This window comes from Halichondria panicea, chromosome 15 (genome assembly GCF_963675165.1).
Source record: "Halichondria panicea chromosome 15, odHalPani1.1, whole genome shotgun sequence".
Classification (NCBI taxonomy): Eukaryota; Metazoa; Porifera; class Demospongiae; order Suberitida; family Halichondriidae; genus Halichondria; species Halichondria panicea.
Window position 1 is genome coordinate 4,095,049 of NC_087391.1, and position 18,859 is coordinate 4,113,907.

At 40.7% G+C, this 18,859-nt stretch overlaps 6 protein-coding genes across 7 annotated transcripts; 3 read left to right on the forward strand and 3 right to left on the reverse strand.

Moving 5' to 3' along the window:
- The first annotated feature begins 26 nt into the window (after window positions 1-26).
- On the forward strand, window positions 27-8,018 carry LOC135349091 (nucleic acid dioxygenase ALKBH1-like). The gene is made up of 7 exons (XM_064547573.1): window positions 27-240; window positions 543-666; window positions 834-1,407; window positions 1,505-1,612; window positions 2,181-2,816; window positions 2,902-3,024; window positions 7,611-8,018. Exons 1-5 carry the CDS (start codon window positions 115-117, stop codon window positions 2,674-2,676), a joined length of 1,428 nt encoding a protein of 475 aa, XP_064403643.1. The 5' UTR covers window positions 27-114; the 3' UTR covers window positions 2,677-2,816; window positions 2,902-3,024; window positions 7,611-8,018.
- On the reverse strand, window positions 5,997-6,987 carry LOC135349095 (uncharacterized). The gene has a single exon (XM_064547576.1). It carries the CDS (start codon window positions 6,908-6,910, stop codon window positions 6,062-6,064), a length of 849 nt encoding a protein of 282 aa, XP_064403646.1. The 5' UTR covers window positions 6,911-6,987; the 3' UTR covers window positions 5,997-6,061.
- Window positions 8,019-8,118: 100 nt separating the features above from the next.
- LOC135349094 (sulfotransferase 1C2-like) lies at window positions 8,119-13,964 on the forward strand. The gene is made up of 4 exons (XM_064547575.1): window positions 8,119-8,201; window positions 8,268-8,464; window positions 11,761-13,808; window positions 13,867-13,964. Exon 3 carries the CDS (start codon window positions 12,491-12,493, stop codon window positions 13,379-13,381), a length of 891 nt encoding a protein of 296 aa, XP_064403645.1. The 5' UTR covers window positions 8,119-8,201; window positions 8,268-8,464; window positions 11,761-12,490; the 3' UTR covers window positions 13,382-13,808; window positions 13,867-13,964.
- On the reverse strand, window positions 9,648-10,404 carry LOC135349102 (involucrin-like). The gene has a single exon (XM_064547587.1). It carries the CDS (start codon window positions 10,271-10,273, stop codon window positions 9,758-9,760), a length of 516 nt encoding a protein of 171 aa, XP_064403657.1. The 5' UTR covers window positions 10,274-10,404; the 3' UTR covers window positions 9,648-9,757.
- A 114-nt stretch (window positions 13,965-14,078) lies between the features above and the next one.
- LOC135349096 (ribosomal RNA processing protein 36 homolog) lies at window positions 14,079-16,310 on the forward strand. Of its 2 annotated transcripts, XM_064547579.1 has the most exons (6): window positions 14,079-14,112; window positions 14,681-14,749; window positions 14,850-14,982; window positions 15,073-15,325; window positions 15,579-15,696; window positions 16,090-16,310. In XM_064547579.1, the coding sequence occupies exons 1-6, from the start codon at window positions 14,094-14,096 to the stop codon at window positions 16,227-16,229; spliced, it is 732 nt and encodes a 243-aa protein (XP_064403649.1). In that variant the 5' UTR covers window positions 14,079-14,093; the 3' UTR covers window positions 16,230-16,310. The 2 variants fall into 2 exon arrangements, with proteins under 2 accessions (XP_064403649.1, XP_064403647.1); XM_064547577.1 differs by lacking the exon at window positions 14,079-14,112 and having other exon boundaries at window positions 14,197-14,749.
- Window positions 16,311-16,433: 123 nt separating this feature from the next.
- Window positions 16,434-18,840, reverse strand: LOC135349103 (uncharacterized). The gene is made up of 5 exons (XM_064547588.1): window positions 18,499-18,840; window positions 18,303-18,379; window positions 17,931-18,005; window positions 17,034-17,095; window positions 16,434-16,759 (listed from the first exon to the last, which is right to left on the reverse strand). The coding sequence occupies exons 1-5, from the start codon at window positions 18,647-18,649 to the stop codon at window positions 16,693-16,695; spliced, it is 432 nt and encodes a 143-aa protein (XP_064403658.1). The 5' UTR covers window positions 18,650-18,840; the 3' UTR covers window positions 16,434-16,692.
- Window positions 18,841-18,859: the final 19 nt, after the last annotated feature.

Genomic DNA, 18,859 nt, shown 5'->3' on the forward strand with positions numbered 1-18,859 from the left:
TCTGTCAAAAAATATAAAATGTGAGAATGAGAAAAGGGTGGATCTAAACTAAATAGGGTCAAAGTACTAGAAAGTGTTAATGTGATTCGGGTCATAGAAGCTGAATGGGAACTCATGGCTAATGGAGAGGTTGATGTATTCAAGGAGTCTTTCAAACTGCTCAAGAAACTGTCAGTCCAGGATCTGAGGGATAAGGTTATTGATCTTAGCAGTGGAGACTCTGATAAGCACCCAAGTGAGGTAAGAACATGGAGCTCACACCAGCACATGCCAGCAAGGGGCCAACATTATTATTATTGTTTGCTGTTTATCATCGTGTTAAGACTACCTTAAGGTGACATATTTTCGCGTGTATTAATTTCTGCTATTTCTGCGAATGGAGTAAAATCAAAAATTAGTACTCGCAAATAATTGGCCGCCCTCTTGTTTAATGTATCCAGATTGACATTCGCAAACAATTATACCAGCAAAATGTACAAAACTGTAAAAACGCAAACAAATCTACCTGTGAAAATATGTCACCTTAAGGTTATTTTACTAAGGTCGGTGTACTGGATGTCCATAGCAAGGGCCCCTCCAGTGAAGCGTCTGTGTGGGAGGAGGCAAGTGTGCTGGGACTGAGGCCTCCTCAGGAGTGGAGGGTGTACACACTCAAGAGGGTACCAGGTGTGTGTAGTGCATACACCACATGGATAGGTACTCTCCGTAATAGCTGGTGGTACGTTGTTGATACAATGCTTAACTTCTATACAGTCCTGTAAACGTAGCTGCAAAATGTTTGTACAACCTACAACCCTGTCACCTTCTCTCCACAACCTTACTCTCTCACTCAGGCTTGCTGGTGATTCCCAACCCATTCCAGCCCTGTGGCCAGCATCACTGGATCGAGAGGTGCCTGAGGGACTACCCCTTGAAACCAAACATCTGCAACCTTGACGCTCACATGACTAGACCTGGAAATGGTCAACTTTGGCCAACTGCTGATAAGTCCAACTTGCATCCTTCATGTATAGACCCTCAGGCATCAAATGCTGCAAATAGTTCTTGTGTAGAAGAGGACTATGAAGTGTCACATGACATAGTACGGAAATTGAATGCACAGCACCGCAAGAAACCTTATGACCACGATGTAACACACGACCAGGACCAAAGCTCACTAAAAGATATAGCTTCGAAAACCTCTCCTTTGAACAAGAAGCCACCTATCAAGAAGAGGAAGTTGTGTGATCAAGCCCCCCTCCCTGCCTGGCTGTCCAGGGACACCATGTTATACAAGCTGCGCTGGGTGACACTGGGCTACCATTATGACTGGAGCAGTAAGGAGTATTCCCCACAGCACAGGTCCACCTTCCCACTGGAGCTAGGGCAGCTGTCCTCATTTGTAATGGAGGCAGTCGGCTTTTCTGGGTAGGTAGATGTTAATTGCTTATACCCTATCTACGTATTTACTCTTGGGTTTCCTATGAGCTTTGTAGGTACATGTGATTTAATTCCTTTTGTGCAGATTCACGGCTGAGGCTGGCATTGTCAACTACTACCACCTTGACTCCACACTGTCCGGACACACTGACCACTCAGAGAAGGACCTCTCTCTCCCACTGCTCTCCATAAGGTCGGTGTAGAAAGAGTTTTTCGTTCTTTTTGCCTGAAATCTCTTCGCTCGGTTTTAGAGACATCTCTTCACTTCAATTTAGGTTGCTAGGCAACCAAAACACATTCAATATGCAGACACTTTACTAAGAACAAACATTACATTTTTTTGAATTTCTTAGTATGAGGCGTGTAGTGAAAATTAATCCAACGATAAAAATGTTATATCTATAATAATGGTTAAATCACATGTGATTGTACAGTAGAACCTCGATTATCCGGCCCTCCATTATCCGGAACCTCGATTATCCGGCTTGGCAGTTTTCTTTTTATCAGATTAGAAAATGGGCGTGTCCCTCAAATGCGCATGCGCGTTGCAGCTGTTACCATGGAAACATGCCTGCTTATCTTCTGCGCATGCGCAGACACCATGCGGCACTGCTGTTTATTAATAAAGTGGGTGGATCAAGGCGTGGTTTATCTATTCGATTATCCGGCATATTCACTTATCCGGCCTGCTTCTGGAACCAAGGTGTCCGGATAATCGAGGTTCTACTGTACTGTATTTTTTCGTCCTTCCCCACACACAGCCTAGGTCAGTCGGCGGTGTTCCTGATTGGAGGTCAGAGCAAGCAAGTGCCTCCAGTTCCTCTCCTACTGAACAGTGGGGACATAGTGATCATGTCAGGATCTTCAAGACTGGCCTATCACGGTGTACCACGAGTTCTACCACCCTCCCACACACACGCTGTACCTTGGTGCCTTGAGAAAGAGCAGCTGAAGAACTGTGTGTGCTCAAGAACTGAAGTGAGACCTGGGAAGACACTGTCTGAGTTTGAGAGTAGCATGACCGTATGCAAAGGTGCTAGAAAGGAAGATGGGAATGCAATCAATGATGAAGACATTACTAAGGGGATGAACGATGGACAATTTTCCACCGAAGACAGTGATTGTGCACTTGTAGTGTGTTCAGTCTGCAGTCAGTTGGCAAAATCATGGGACACTTTTGTGGAGTATTTGTGTGTGTCTCGTATCAATATCAATGTTAGGCAAGTTGTGTCTGAAAAATTCAAGTTTGGAACATGAGATTATATTGAAGCCATACAGTTAATAAAAAGTTTCGTGAATTTAGCTTATTAATGATGCATCTTTACCAAATATGCCACATTGGAAGATGAAAATCTATAGCCTGCTCCACTCCTCGATCCTTGAAGACATTGATGAAGGTGTAATATTATGACTGTATTAGAATGCATGGCGTATGCATGTGAGTGAATGTGTTTAGTAATCTACTCTTCCATTCACATGCAGCTTTTCCAGTACTGAGCTCGTGAGACTCAACTATAGCCTTACACTGGCCTGGAGAATTGCGCTGCTGCAACGTATGTACGTACTTGTGGGCCCTCGGAGAGAAAGAAATTAAGATTGTGAAAGGTACTAACAACAAGTGCTTTGATATAAAGGGCGATTTAAAAATAGGATTGTACTGACAGGAATGTGTGAGCTAATGATTCAATTGACACCCGGGGTTCGAAAGTGAGGGTAGCAGGGGATGGGTGTGGCTACCGATTACTTTCAGTTTGGGGGTAGTATGAGCAAGAGTTGAGTAGTTTGGCTTCCATTGTTGGATGATCTCGCCACCTTTTGTAAGACATATGCAATGCAACATACTATACAACCATACTTTAGTAAGGAGGTCGAGGGTGCTCTTATTGGACCTAGCTAGTTCAAACTGCATAAGTTAACATTGACCTTGTAGTTGTATTCTATTTGGCTTCTCAGATCACAGGTGCATGTAGTTCTTATTATAATCCTGTAATGTTATCAGAGTAACCTAGCTACTATTGTATTTATAGGTCTGTAGTATTGCTAACCACTTTGGTTAGTTTTTTTCAGCACAACATTCACTGAGCCATCTCCCACGGAAAAAATTACATTTTCAACCACTGCTCATCAAAAATGAGTGCCATCACCTTCCCGATATACATGTATAGAATGTCATGTCAGTCACGTGCAAAATATTCGTTAACCATAGTCACATGTTACACAAAATGTTTTTATTTGCAGCTAACTAGCTCCTGCTTGGGTCTGAGCTCTTTGTAACCAAGTTCCTTCGCAGCCAGGTGGTGCAACATTGAAGTAGCCTTCATAGAGTCTATTATCCCTCTTTTCACATGTTTATCTTATGCTATAATTCAAATTATGGGGTGTTACCGCCCACTAAAAACGTAGTCATATATCTGATTGGCACTGCCAACATTCCGGCAAGGGCCACGGAACCAGTGCAATAGTGACCAGACCTTCCCTCTAGGAAAACGTCGTGCTCGCAAGGCTATGCTGTCTTCAAAGCCTTGCTGATACAAATGTTCGTATGAGCTAGCTGCTCAATTAATTTGTACAGCTCAAGATAGTGACGTTGAATCTAGTTAATTTTCGGATGATGCTCTGCAATACGGAAAATTTCCACCATACTCTCACCATTAAACATTAAATTGTTTGTTTTATGTGGTGCGGAATAGCTAATCCGCTACAGCCCTTTTACAGCATTAAGAGGCTGCCTGCATTTCATTCTGCAGCTAGTTCCTAGGCTGAAATCTTCGTACTTGAGTTATATTGTAACAGGAGCCCGATTGCATGCATACTGTGCAAGTAACGTGACTTCCTATCTGAAACCTGTGATCAATTTAGCAGTAACATTATTAATTGCTGCCTTGAGATGTGGGGGCTTCAGGCACTAGTTACCAAGCAGGGAGTCACGTTATTTTCCGATGCAAGTATGCTTTGTTTTACGCTTTTATTATTGTATGATTCCTTGCAACACAACAAGGACTCTAGCAAAGCCACAGCATAACCAGGGGCTATAGTTTAATAATATTCATAGGTGCCAGCCTAATTGTGGTTTTACTATCTCTGTTGCAAACTTACCTGACTCTACATACGTGAGGAAAAGCACCAAATACTACAGTGTAAAAACCCCATACCCACAAGCGAGTAGTGGTCTATCGTACATCCTGTTGTTTCTACATGTAAGGTGTAGAGGATATACCCCAGGCCCTATCAGACTGAAGCTGCCTTGTGTACAAACCCAATGCCCCCTAGATAGCCATACTTGTACCTCCATTAACACTGATTTCTGATGACTCATGTACCTGTGTTTAACACGTCTCAATTGCTATTGGCTTATGGTACCTTAGTAAACGACAGTGGCCAGCATCTTAAGAGTGCCACTACAATTGCTGCACAAAACTTGCCCTGAAATGCAGCCACGTAACTCGCTATTCTATATACTGGGCAGTACTGGCTGCCCCAAACTATGTAATTTTATACAGCTGGAATGACGGTTTGGGTGTAGTTTGCAGGATTACACTTTAATAGAGAGCATAATGATTCATTATCCTCGAGACAGAATCGCAAAATTAGTCATTAGATTCGAGGTAGGGTCGTTTTTAGCTGCGGCTATTTTCTGAAATGCGACCACCTTGCTATTCTGGCCAAGTTGCACTGTTCCAAGGGTGGCCAAATTAACGAGAGTCTACTAGTACTGTATAGCTTATCTCATTGATGTGTCGGTCAATATAATTATATAAAGCCATTGTTCATTGTGTTGAACATCACCTAATATATATTATATATATAGTGTGCTCTGTAGTGTGTTAATTTGTACAAACTTTTTTCATAATTATGTTTAGTCTCATGAATCAGCCGCCATTCATGAAACATTCATGAGTCTTAAATTAACTAACTTATGTTGACCTGGGGTGTCTGAAATCTCTGTTGACCAACTACTTACATTGTAAAGCTTCTTTCTTGTAACCTTAGAGCCAAGATCTTAGATAAGGATAGCATGTGAAAACTGTGTGTTACAGATGTTGCGTTGTAGATCTGCAATGATAGGGATTGTACCTGAGAACAATAAGGTTTGTAACAGCCCAATTGTCGAGAGGCTACGTCCACAATGCTACTTTGTCCACAATGCCATTTTGTCTGTGATGCTATATTATGAGCTATAGCCAGCAATCCTGTCTGGCCCATGTCAGACTCCTTGTATTTATGAACAATACATCTATAGCTAGACGTACACTAGCTTGACTGCATGAGCCTTGTAACTAGCTTTGTAGAGAGGAAGCCCCTTTAACTATAAATGTCTATTTATTTCCAAAGCAGTGTTGACAGTATACTGTATAGCGCGAAATTTTCGCGGATTTCGTGGGTTAGAATTCTACACGAAAATTAAGTCTACGAAAATTGTTCTTTAATTAGAATTACCTGCTATCATGCAAATATTTAAAGGCGTGGCTTCCGGTAAGCAGTCATTCCGCGAACATTGTGCAACGAAATGGCTTTTAGAGGCCAATCCACAAAATATAAGTGCCTCGAAAATTTCGCGCTATACGGTAGTTGTTAGATACATTTCACAATATTGAAATCACAGAGTCATACTTAAAAAAATTATTGTTATCATTGTTCGTCTCTATAAAATAATAAGTTCCTCCTTGAACTGGTCGATGAACTTTTGCAGCATTTTCTGCAAAGGTGGTCCAATACTATCCTCCACAAACTTTGCAATAAGGCCAGATATCGGGTTAAGTAATCCACTGGCTAGTTTTGGGTGCTCAAATTCGTCTAGTTCCAACTTTACATCGCCAGATTTGAGCTCCACAATTGCCTTCAAATCTTTGGAATCTTTGAGCGAGAGTCCAATTGTCATCGATAGTGCCTCAATCACACATTTGAACGTGCTGTTTGAATTAATGGTGAAAAATAGCAAAGCACTTCCATTCATTCTGTATTTTCCCGTGATGTTTAGCTTAGTAGTGGTGGTGGCTGTCAACTTCTTGTCCTTAATCGAAACTTTGGGGGCACCCATCGAAGTGAGTCCTTTTACGACGATATCGCTGAAATTTCCTTGCATTTTAGCAAAGAAAGTGTTGATATCCATGTCTTGTTCGCCTGGGATCTCGAGTGGGTCAAATGGAGGGATGTTTAGCTCTGGTATTCCACCTGGAATAGTCTTCACTAAACCTTCAATGATTTTGTTTACGAATGTTTCAATCACTTTCTCTACCAAGCTCTGCCCTTCCTTCTCTGCTTTCTCCCCTTCCTTCTCTGCTTTCTCCCCTTCCTTCTCTGCTTTCTCCTTCACTTCCTCCCCCGCTTGCTCCAAGTCCTCCACCACATGCTCCACTTGGTCCTCCACTTGGTCCTCCAAGTTCTCCACCTTGTGCTCCACTATGTGTTCCACCTCGTGCTCCACCATGTGCTCCACTTTTTTTTCCACTTTTCGCTCCACTTCATGCTCCACTTTCTCTATCTCTGCCATGTTGTTTAGTTGTGCTTGTTACAAATTTTATGCATAAACTGTTTCGAATTTCTGCAATGAACTCTAAGATATGAGTACAAGCCTTTATATGCTTGCTATGACCTTTTGAGCATGCTCAGTAGACCTACTATTGTCGTGATTATCATTAGCGTGGTAAAACATTCATGCTTATGACACCATGCAGTACTTATATGGTCCCCTTACTGCTTAGCAACTGCCCTATCAAACTACAGCTGTATACAGTACTTTCAGTTTTGGCTTGCTCTAATGTGTTATCAAATTCATTCTGAATTAGCTCATACGACTTTTCGTGCAAGCGATCAGAACCAACATACAATGCGCAAGTGGTAGTGCAAGCAGGCACAATATAAAGTGTCTTACATGCGACAAAAAGTTTGTTCACCCATGCGATATAAAAGCTAAAACTCGGCCTGGGAACGAGGTTAATTCGTGATAGGCTTGACACCCGGCCACCCATCAGAACCAGAGGAGGTTGTACATGATCACGTGCAACAAAACTTTATTCACACAGACTGTGTAAATAAACGCATCAATTGCATGTATACCATAGTTGACGTAATTATTACAGCGCCAATCTTTTCTTTATTTCGCCCATATAGATCTTAATTATAGGGCTATAGTACTATATACACGTTTACACTGCAAGTAACCAGTTCTCTGTCCTTCTCCACACACACAGCCTATAGGTCAGTCGGCGGTGTTCCGATTGGAGGTCAGAGCAGGCAACTACTGAACAGTGGGGACATAGTGATGACCTCAATACTATTATAGCCTTATCACATGATACCTCTATAGGTCTACCATTCTCCCACACACACGCTGTATGATGGTGGCTTGCGAAAGAGCAGCTTTATTTTTTGAACACTAAAGCCACTCGTGGGAAGATATTATCTGCAGATCTAGAGTGTGAAGATATGTGGAAAATGAGAATATGCAAGCATTAGTGAATGTTGTAAAGAACATGTAGATCTATAGTGATTGTGGATGTTTTTAGTGTGCTCGCTAACTCATGGGACATGTTTGTGGAGAATTTGTGTGTCTTGTGTTAGGTGTATACTATAATTCATTTTGTATATTGTCGACCCTGTGCCTGTATGGAAACACCAATAGAGTTTAGCTTATAAAATGATGGATCTTTGCCAAGCATGCCACATTGATCCATCTGTAGCCTCGATTCAAGGCCGATTAAAATACTGGCCTGGAATCGAGGCTAATCCATCTGAAAATGAAGTTCTTTTTGTCTGGTCACTATAAATATTATTTGATGAAGGTATGGATTAAGTAGTAATGCATCATGTATAGGCATGTGAGTGACTCTTCCCATCATCATTCACAGAACTGTCGGTCCGAACTGTCAGCATTCCATTTGCCGGAAAAATTGCGCTGCAAATTGTGGGTTTTCAGAGAAAATACTGTGGATAATAAATTATAAGCATTTTTAAAGATAAGTATTGCTTTGTAATCGTTCAGCCGTATTAAAGCACCAATCTGTGTTACAATACCCGATGAGAGAAAAAGGGAACTAGCAGAATGGTGAGTATTGCTTGCACCTACTGTATTGGCACGATTCTGATTGAACTGTGATACATGTACATGATATAATGCATACATAATTTTACACAGGCTCCATACGTACACTGACAGACACATCAATGAGATCATTATATGAAAGCTACCAAAAAACATAGCTAGCAAACAACTTATACTATCACTATTAAAACACCGTTTTCCATAAAATTATTTTTAGCAATGAACGTAGACTTGTGTACTTTTTATAGATACAGCCAGTAGTAAAGCAGCTTCATCAGATCTAGAGTAGCTGGCTGCATGGGAAGAAGGAAGAAATTGCAATGGCACTACTCTCAAGAGTCAAGTTGCTGGCAGCCTCTTTTAGAGCTGCGAGAAGGGCAGAGCGCTGTCGTGCATCCGATATAAGCCATAATGTAGAGTAGTGACAGATTGAACTACTGTAATAATTAATGGCAGTGGTTTTACACTTTACACAAAAAGAGTGGTGGTGTGTATGGGAGGACTATACCGTGTATTTTGAGGGTATAAACTTTTGCAGAAAGACCGTTAGTTTGTGGATTTAGTTTTCTTAATCAGCAAAAACCATGAACATTTTATACGCAACTCTAACTGAAAGGACAATACTGAGTTAGCAGAACAGTTACCGAGCTAAGCCCTTGGCTTGAAGTGTCGTTGTAGATCTCTATAACATGTCTCAATTAGCTAATTACTTGTTATGTTGGGTCTTTCTATATGCTATAAACGCAGCACTTTAATTTGGCACCCAGGTGAGCAGACTCAGAATCACAAACATAAAACAGACAGACACACTGGCAGACTACTATAACCTGCAGTCATCTACGTGCTTCGGGTTACAATTAAGCACTGATACACGTTGTATAAATGATGGTTCAATAAAAGTGCGCGCTCTTTTGACCTATAAGTGATATAAATGGTGTGTACCGTCACCATAGCACTAGGTATGTTTTTTCTTAATCTTGGGTCTGTATTTGTGCATTTTGCATTGTGTTTCTATGCACCTGGCATCTGGATTGTTACATACCGTATTACTAGAGTGTTTTGTGAGCATCAAACATAATTTATGTGTACTTTGCGAGCATTCATTTTCATAGATATAAATGTGTGTTTTGTAACTAACTGACCGTACACTATAGACAGAGCCGAGCTTTGTAGAGATCGAAGGAGCTCTTTAGTTAAAATGACTTATTTTTCTGAAGTAGTGCATGCATGGTGACAGTTGTTAGATACATTTCACAGTATTGGTCCGACGTAAAAAATATTGGGTTGAGGTGTTCTCTAAATAGTTAGTTCCTCTTTTACTTGCTCTACCAAATTATCCTTCCCCTCATCCCCGATTTGCTCCACTTGGTCCTCCTCTACGTACTCTAATTGCTCTAGGTGCTCCACCACGTGCTCCATTTCGTCTTCAAATTCGTCCTCCAATTGGTTCTCCATTTGCTCTAGGTGCTCCACCACGTGCTCCATTTCATCTTCAAAATTGTCCTCTAGTTGGTTTTCCACTTGCTCTAGGTGCTCCACCACGTGCTCCATTTCGTCTTCAAAATCATCCTCCAATTGGTCCTCTGTTTGCTCTAGGTGCTCCACCACATGTACAACTTGGTCCCCCTCCTCTTGCTGCTCCACTTGCTCCACCACGTGCACCTGATCCTCCAATTGGTTCTCCACTTGCTGTTCCACTTGGCCCACCACGTGCTCCACTTGGTTTTCCACCACTTGGTTTTCCATCACTTGCTCCTCCTCCATTTTCTGCTCCACTTGATCATCCACTCGCTCTACCATTTGCTCTGCCATGTTGTTTAGCTGTGTTTGTTGCCAATTTTGATGAATGAATGACCTGTTTTTGCAACTAACTTTAGGTTTTGCATACAGCTTCTTGGGATTTACTATATGACCTTTTGTGCTCAGTAATTATTATGATTATCATTAGTGGGGAAAAAACCTGAATTCATTCCTATGTCATGCATACATACACTTGTGCACTGTACTTTTATGGTGCTATATACGCCCATGCATAATCTCACTATGCTTGCACTTCATTGATTGAGCAGCATTATAGCAGCACAACCCATAACAGACACACACACACACACACACACACGCATTTGTATATACCTCACTTGCGCATGCGCACACTGAGGCGTAAACTTATTGCAAGCTTAAAGTACAGTCACATGACTACATTTGCTGAATTTCATTAGCTGTAAGTCAGTCACATGATCAGCAATTAAGCGTATATCATATACATAATAGTATAGCTTACTATTTCTTCCCAGCATTATATGAACTCTGCATTTCTATATAATTTATAGCACTGCTATTCTCAGTGTTAAAGTTGCTCTTTAGAACTCTATGTGGATAACTCTAATTTATATACAATGCTATAGAATTCCAACATGTCTGCTCCAATTTTTATGTAATGGAGACTACGTGGCACCTGGCTGCATGAGCTAATATAAGCCTTTTGTTAGTAAGTGGAGCTGTGATGCAGTAGATCTTTAATGGTATACACTTATAGAACATACACTTGTCTATGATCAGTAAATCCATGCAGTGTCTGCCTATAAATATACACAAACAGAGTCCCCTTCCTAAAGTATAAATGAACCCCTCTATAATTATATTGTATGATGTACATGTACTATTAGTGACTAGAGTTTGTACAGCATTGCACGCTGTCAATGTATTGTTTCGAATAACGGCCGCGGCAAGGTTATAGCACTCGGTTACGCCTCGTGCAATTAGAAGCCTTTTATAATCCCATATTGAACTCTTAACTATTATCATAATTATTATGGGAGGGAGTGAAGTCATGGGTATACAGAGTTGGCTTATCAGAATATTTATCGTGTGTGTAAAACATTCCGGTCCCCCTACTTAAGTTACTGCACCTTTCACCATGCAGATATTATTGTGGAACATGATTGCACACTTTTCGATGTGCATGTACCAGACAACCAATTCTACTGTATGCAGTTTTTAAATTTGCATGTTTCTTATCATGCATGCATGCACGCATGCAAGAAGGCTAACAAGCTCATTAAAGTTCCTGCTAGATATGCTACTGGCCGCTTCAGTGAGCTCTTACACTACTTTCTTTGGAGAGTTAATGATGGCCTGTATAAAGCCCTGTAAACAGCATCCCCATGTTTATGATAGTAGGTTGTCATACGTACATGCAGGGCACAATTATTACTGATTTGTCTTTATGAGGCATCACATTGCTTATTAATATTGTTTTTTCTATCGAGTTCATATTGTTAATTTTTGTCCCCTTTCAGTAAGTAGAAACTAGAGAGATTCAAGAAATGATGTGTGCAATGATGAAGATGAAGATGGAAAGGGATAAATTGAGGCAAGAATCGATGCCACTGAGAGAGGGGAGGAAATCAACTGATTTACTCAATCAGATATTACAATTAGCTTGTAAGTTGAAGTTTTATACGTACATGCACTGATTTGTTCATTTACGCAGCTTTAAAAAGATAGGCATGGAAGAGCTATTGTTGACAATTTTGACAACTTTCTGGGTGCAGGTATGCCACAGATAAACTGTATACACATGTAACTCGAAATGTTCGAGGCACTTAGCCCTTTCCCAGCCATAGCCGTCTTGAGGCGGCATTGGAATTCAAAAATTCGTTGTGCACACTGTAGGTATACCTGCACATGGCGCCTTGAGCTGCTCTTTCACGTGGTATTATTAATTATGCTGACTCGATGACCTTTTGATAATAGCATAGATATAAGAGGTAGAGGGATAATGTAAATAGGAAAACCAGGGGGTTCTCCCACTGGATCTGCTGTCTGCTTCTATATGTAGACATCTTTACTTAGCATGCATGGTCGGTATAGCTCAAAGCTTTGCAAACCAAAAGAGGGTGGGGCTGGACATTGTCAGTAACCACACAACCACATGCATAGACCACATATATGTAGGGGTATAAATTCGTGGAAAGATTCTTCAAAAAGGTCCCTAAATCAACAAACTGTTCAGTGTAAGCAAGCAAGATGTGTACCTCCAAAGAGAATGCGTTTGATGAAATGTATCAACTTGTCAAACCATTTCATAAGCTGTACGGTCTTCTAGTTCCAGGATATATGAAGGCAGATCATTTCGAATCTCTAGCCACCCTCCAACTTGATTCTAGTGATGTGTGGATCTCAACATTTCCCAAGACAGGAACAACTTGGACACAACAGATAGTCAAGTTGATTCGCAATCAAGGTGAAGAAGATGACGTACAAATCACAAAGAGTGTTCCTTGGGTGGACAACTCCGATTATGCTGATATAGACATACCCTCACTGCCAAAGCCTCGTGCATTTAAGAGTCATATGCCGTACAATCTAATGCCCTGTGGCCTTCCGAACACCACTCCCTGTAAGTACATCTATGTTGCACGCAATCCAAAAGATGTGGCTGTATCGCTGTACTTTCATTACCACAAAATGCATGCTCTACCGGACAAAAAGATAGACTGGAATCTCTTTTTTTGCAACTTTCTTAATGGGAATGTAGTATTTGGAGACTTCTTTGATCATGTTCTGAGCTGGTGGCCTCACAGAAACGATGATAATGTTCTCTTCCTCAAATTTGAAGATATGAAGAGAGATTTACGAGCAGTTGTTGTACGCATAGCACAGTTCATTGGAGCGGATATTTCAGATGAGATTGTTGCAAAAGTGACAGATAAAAGCACCTTCAAAGCAATGAAAGCCAACGCTGCAGCTAACTACTCATGGATCAAGACGAATAATCCTGGCACAACTGACTTCATGAGAAAGGGAGAAGTGGGAGATTGGGAGAATTACTTCACTGCTGAGCAGTCGACGGAGATGGACAAAGTGTGCAGAGAGAAATTGCAAGGAACTGGATTAGACTTTACATTCAAGATTTAAGTTACTATACCGGTATATATAAGTTACTATAGTATTATACGATTGTATGTACGTATGTAGAATTATCAATTGACAATGGAATGTACAAAATTATTGTTTATCATTAAAAAATCTGGTCTATTCTGTAGAGTTCTGCTTGAATATCCTACTCTCCAAACTCGAACACTAGTCCAGTGTGTCTTCGCGAGCTTCTCTTGACAGGAGGTCAATCTTGGTAGACTGCTCGGATGTCACCAGTCACCCACCTCCCCTTCCTCAGAAAATCAATGGCTGAATAATTGGCAGTTTGTCTTATTGTTTGAACAACAACTTTGTCGATCCCCTCGTCAGAAGTGTCAGCACCAATGAACGTTCATTTTTAGTATAGAGCTTGAAAAAAGGCAGAAAAGAAGCTCTTGAGATTGACCATATTCCTGGACTTGCCATGGTAAGAGTATATTTAATATTTGTAGCCTTAATAACTCTAATAGTATATGTTTCAGCAGTTGACTTCATGAAGCCACCCACCATTGAACTTGTAAATCTGTATGTAGGTGAAAAAAACTCCCGGGTAAGGAGTAGTCTCGCACCAGCCCTGATTAGAGAGCGTGAGATTATAATTGAATTGAAGTTTATCCACAGGGGAAAGGGACATAGGCAATATTGCCTTACAAAGGTGCTCCCCATGTAAAAAGCGTCTGCCGTAGTACCTCACAATGCAAGTTTCTCTACTATGATTGAACCTTGTCGCCGTGAGAACATTGGTAGTATCTTTAGTCACTTTGTGCCTTCATTTAATTGTGAATGTTTGTAAACAATTGCTAATCAGTGGGTGACCAGTTTCTAGGTAATGATGGTGGGGTCTTGGCTGCATGTAGGAATCAACTGGGAAAAGGTTAATTAGAATGGCCTCTAAGCATTTTGTTGAATAAATTTCGTAGATTACCCTTCTACTGAACAGATAATTTTTCGTGTAGGATTGCTAACTTGAGAAAACAGTGAATTAAGCTCCTCGAAAATGTTGCGCTTTTAGTCTCACTAAAACGAAACACCACTAAAACGAAATAATGAGCTAGGTTAGGGTTAGGGATAGAGTTAGGTGCCACGCCCATATTGACTACTGTTGTTTTAGTGGGACAACATGCAATCGTGTCGGATCCTTTACCTTTTGAGGGGCCTAAAATGGCAGTTGCCTAATAATTGGGTAAAGGATCGTAGCAGTGTTGCATTATTATTGTAAGTATTGAAATAACTTTATGACCAGTCGATCTTTACCGAATATACACATGTGGGCTAAAAAAATTTACATCATGAATGAAGAAGACCAGAGTAGTGTGGCGAATGAGAGTGGCTCTGAAGACAGTGAAGCAGAGGGCTTTATCCAGAATGGTAAGCATATGTCTCTACAGGCTGCAGCTACTTCTGATTTACAGCACATGAATGTGGCTAGTGTTGACTTTATTAAATATCTTCCATCCATTTAATACAGAACTGTCGGACATTCCGCTAGGAGAGCTGCAGGCTCTCAGAGAGAAAATTGGCACAAAAAAGTTTGACATAGTGCTACAAAAATCTCGTGAGGAGAAAGAAAAGCGGAGCTTCAAGCGAGTGAACAAGAACAGGTACATGATGATACAAACGCACTCCTCGAGACTACACATGTACACTAGCTAGACCAGTTACATAATTGTTCATATTGCTCCCATCCCCAGACCTAGTGAGGTGTCGTCCAAGAGGCCAGTGTCTCGCTACCGGGAGGTGATCCATGTTCCCAAGGCGGAGAGCAGCGTCACAGACCCACGTTTCAATGACAGGGCGGGGAACCTGAACCTCGACCTTTTCAAGAAGACGTATTCATTTGTGGAGGATATAAAGAAGAAAGAGAAGGAAAAAATCACTAAAGAGGCGAAGAGAGTTAAAAACCCAGAAAGAAAGGGACAGCTAAAAAAGTTATTGCAGAAAATGGTTAGCATTGCGTGCACATACACCTGTCATCACACTCTCAAGACTGTCTTACTAGTAATGCCTTAAAAAGGTTTTGCTGATATCATGGTAGTCACATTCGTCTCTGTCACTGACTAATCAGCAAGTGTGTAATCAGCAAGTGTGGCGCATATGCATGTGTAACAGATCAGCATTAATTAATCTGAAGTGTTCTTTTGTAGTGTGTAAAATCATAATTATATGTAACAGCTCAGCGTTTATTCCTTTTGCGCAGGAGTCCCGTGAGTTGGCTGAGCAGAAACAGAAGGAGAAAGATGACCTCATGAGAGAGCACAAGAAGAGTGAGAGGGAAAGGATGAAGAGTGGAAAGAAAGCGTTCCACATCAAGAAATGTAAGTGTTATTTGTACAGTGGAACCCTTTTTAAATGGCCAAAAGATTAACTGTGATATAAAATATAAACCAGGCACAAATGAACAGTTTGCGTACAAACCAACCCGTTAATGGTAGCCACCTCTGTACACATACATGTACACACAAAACTCTGGTGTGATTTCGCAATAGCTAATGACACAGCAGCACAGAGACACAATGTACACTACAAGGCTGAGTTAGTAGGCCAAGTTATATCTGTCATGCAGTATGCACACATGATACAGTAACCTTCCTACTTCCCAACATGGTGTGGTCATGTCACATGAAAACTGTACAGAAACAAACCATTATCTTGCAGACTAAAGCAAATTATGTTGAGTGTGTACAATGTGTTCCCTTCCTCCCATACAGCCACTCAGAAGAAGCTCCTGCTGGCTAAGAAGTACACTGAACTGAAGAAGTCTGGAAAGCTAGACAAGTTCATTGCTAAGAAAAGAAAAAAGAATGCTAGCAGGGATAGGAAACAGCTACCTTTCAAGAGAACTGTGTGACTGTTGGAGCATAGTTATGATAATTATTATCATTTGTAATTATTGTTGTTTGGTATAATTTTCATGCTGTTTCAATAATCATCATATAAATAATTATAGTTGCACTATGAGTTCGATTTGGCTAAGGTGATATCTGCATGTAACATGTAATAAATAATTATGTTTTTATGCTAAAGTGTATTCATAGGGTCATGCAACAATCAATCAACAAATACAATATTAAACTCCGATCGTAATAATAAGAACACAGATTTACAAAATCAAGGACATACATAACAATTATAGTTCAGTGTTGAAACACACTATACAGCATACTGACCAACAGCAAAAATGCTAATATGGAGGAAATGATAAAAACTCATTTGTTAACACTACGTATACATACTTGCTAAAGACCAGTAATGATCTTATAATTAGTAAAGTCTTTACACGTCTGCACAGCAATTAATTAATTTTGATAACATCAATCCTTGTGAAGGCATAATTTTCTTTGGAACACCTTGTTCCCAACACTTGGAACAAACATCATCCTAACGGTGTGTGTATGTGTGAGGAGGGGTTAAATCATAGAATAGCAGTTTTGTGCCCACACTTAGTCAGTACTAACCACTTCACACAAAAATAATATAGGCTCGCTCCCAGGCAGATTTTCTAGCATCCATGCAATGGGTACCAGGCTCTCTTTTCAAACCTAGCGTTCAATTAAGAAGTCGGGCCGGCTGGTAATGAGGCTAATTAAGTCAATAAATTGTTTACTTAGATTTCCTGTATGATTGCACTAAAGTTTAAGAGGTATACACTTACGGCTCAGCTTGAGTGCACTCACGACAGTCTGAAGACAGACCAAAGCTACTACCGGTAACCAACTGTAAGGAGATAGCAGTAGAGTACGTACATAAAGCACCAATCATAATTATAATATCAATCCCAAATTACCAAATGACATGCATGTACTTCTACCATGATGTGCAGATACTATGGAATATCGATTGTATACGCAAGGGTACATGCATGGCCTTGCAAGGCGTATCACCCCACCACTCTCAAATATTTATTGTGGGAAGCAAAAGAATGCATGTATGGCATGCCCATAATTATATCAGGAGTTGTCAATTCATGCACTCCTGTTATATGTAGGGTGCGAATTTTCGTGAGTGAAAACTTCGTTTGTTTCATTACGTGCACTGCATTGCATGCGTTCCGGTAAACCACACTTACGTTCTTGTGGGTAAAATTTTTGGCAAGGTCAGCTTGCCTACAATAGTGGGGGGGGTGGAGTTGATCTCTACCGCAACACAAACTAGAATGCTTCTATAATTGTATATAATATATGCTTGCACATATATTATATGTGCAAGCCCTACGAAAATAGCGAATATTTTACCTCACGAAATTACCCGCAATACGCTATTGGATTTTACCCTCGGGAATACATAGAACTGCCCTCTTACAAATCCAATACACCAGGCAAGAGGAGAAAGAGTATCGAACAAAGCAATATCTTGCATCAGATGCATTCAAAAAGTAACGTGACTTCCTTGCTTGGTAACTGACCAATCCAAGCGCCTGGAGCCGCCACCACTTGCCTCGAGGCAGCAATAATGTTATTGCCAATTGTCATTATTGATCAAACAGGAAGTCACGTTACTTTCCGAATACATCTGATACACATAATTATACATGTTCATACAAACCACGTACCCTGGACAAGACCGGCTCAGCATTCTCTGAGGCAGGTAGGGGATACTTTTCAGAATCAAGCTCATCATCTCCTTCCTGTATGTGTGGGTTCTTACTGAAGACATGTTGCAGCCCAATCAGATTTCAGCGCTCAAGTATTAAAGGCATAGCTCATTAATGAATGTCTTAGTCAAATCATTAGATAGACAGACAAGCCCGCCAAATCAAGTTAGATGGACTCTTGCAGTAGCATTCTATTGGTTTCTGTCCATGATTAATTATAGCCACACCCTAAATACAGCAGTGCTTCCTAATCCTTCGCACGTGTACAGCGTTGGGTTCTGCGCGCCCAACTAGGAGTGATATTAAAACATGATAATAGTACACACTTACGATATTCTTTTGATCGAAGAAATAAGGAGTGGAGTGTGTAGAATCAGGAGGCAAGATATGCGGCTCCTGGATAATATCTGGAGAAAGCAACTATTAAATAAACAGCAATTTATTATGTACGTATTATGTATGTATGTAGATCTATAATAATTATGTAGACAAAACAATAGACCAATAAAAATGATGTTTTGCTTACTTGGACTTGGTTCAGGCTGATCCCCTTCTCCACGGTTCTCCCTCTGGGCGCTTCCCACCCCAACCTCCTGGTGACTGGCCGGAGGGAAGGCCTGGCCCCCCTCAAGGGGGATGTTGTTATCGACTCTGCTCAGAATCTCCTTCTCTGACATCGACCTGGACTAGAAATATCTTGCTGCTACTATTAGATCTACACATTAACTAGAACAATATCTACAATCTTAACCTTCAGACGTAGCTATAGTATTGAGTATAATAATGTGGTTCTATTATTAATTAAACATTAACTGTTACTATCTTCGCGGGTACGGCGCGGTAGCTAATAGCTGTCGTCAATAAGGGGACTCCCTAGGGAATTCCCT

Coding starts and splice junctions, on each gene's coding strand:
- LOC135349102 (XM_064547587.1), bottom strand. CDS start 10,273: ATGGCAGAGCAAATGGTAGAGCGAGTGGATGATCAAGTGGAGCAGAAA.
- LOC135349091 (XM_064547573.1), top strand. CDS start 115: ATGGCTAATGGAGAGGTTGATGTATTCAAGGAGTCTTTCAAACTGCTC. Junction 241..542: donor CTGATAAGCACCCAAGTGAG/GTAAGAACATGG, acceptor TATTTTACTAAG/GTCGGTGTACTGGATGTCCA. Junction 1,613..2,180: donor CTCCCACTGCTCTCCATAAG/GTCGGTGTAGAA, acceptor CCCCACACACAG/CCTAGGTCAGTCGGCGGTGT.
- LOC135349095 (XM_064547576.1), bottom strand. CDS start 6,910: ATGGCAGAGATAGAGAAAGTGGAGCATGAAGTGGAGCGAAAAGTGGAA.
- LOC135349094 (XM_064547575.1), top strand. CDS start 12,491: ATGTGTACCTCCAAAGAGAATGCGTTTGATGAAATGTATCAACTTGTC.
- LOC135349103 (XM_064547588.1), bottom strand. CDS start 18,649: ATGTCAGAGAAGGAGATTCTGAGCAGAGTCGATAACAACATCCCCCTT. Junction 18,006..18,302: donor TCTTCGATCAAAAGAATATC/GTAAGTGTGTAC, acceptor CCACACATACAG/GAAGGAGATGATGAGCTTGA. Junction 17,096..17,930: donor CTGAGCCGGTCTTGTCCAGG/GTACGTGGTTTG, acceptor ATCTCCTTACAG/TTGGTTACCGGTAGTAGCTT.
- LOC135349096 (XM_064547577.1), top strand. CDS start 14,617: ATGACCAGTCGATCTTTACCGAATATACACATGTGGGCTAAAAAAATT. Junction 14,983..15,072: donor AAGCGAGTGAACAAGAACAG/GTACATGATGAT, acceptor TCCCATCCCCAG/ACCTAGTGAGGTGTCGTCCA. Junction 15,697..16,089: donor AGCGTTCCACATCAAGAAAT/GTAAGTGTTATT, acceptor CCTCCCATACAG/CCACTCAGAAGAAGCTCCTG.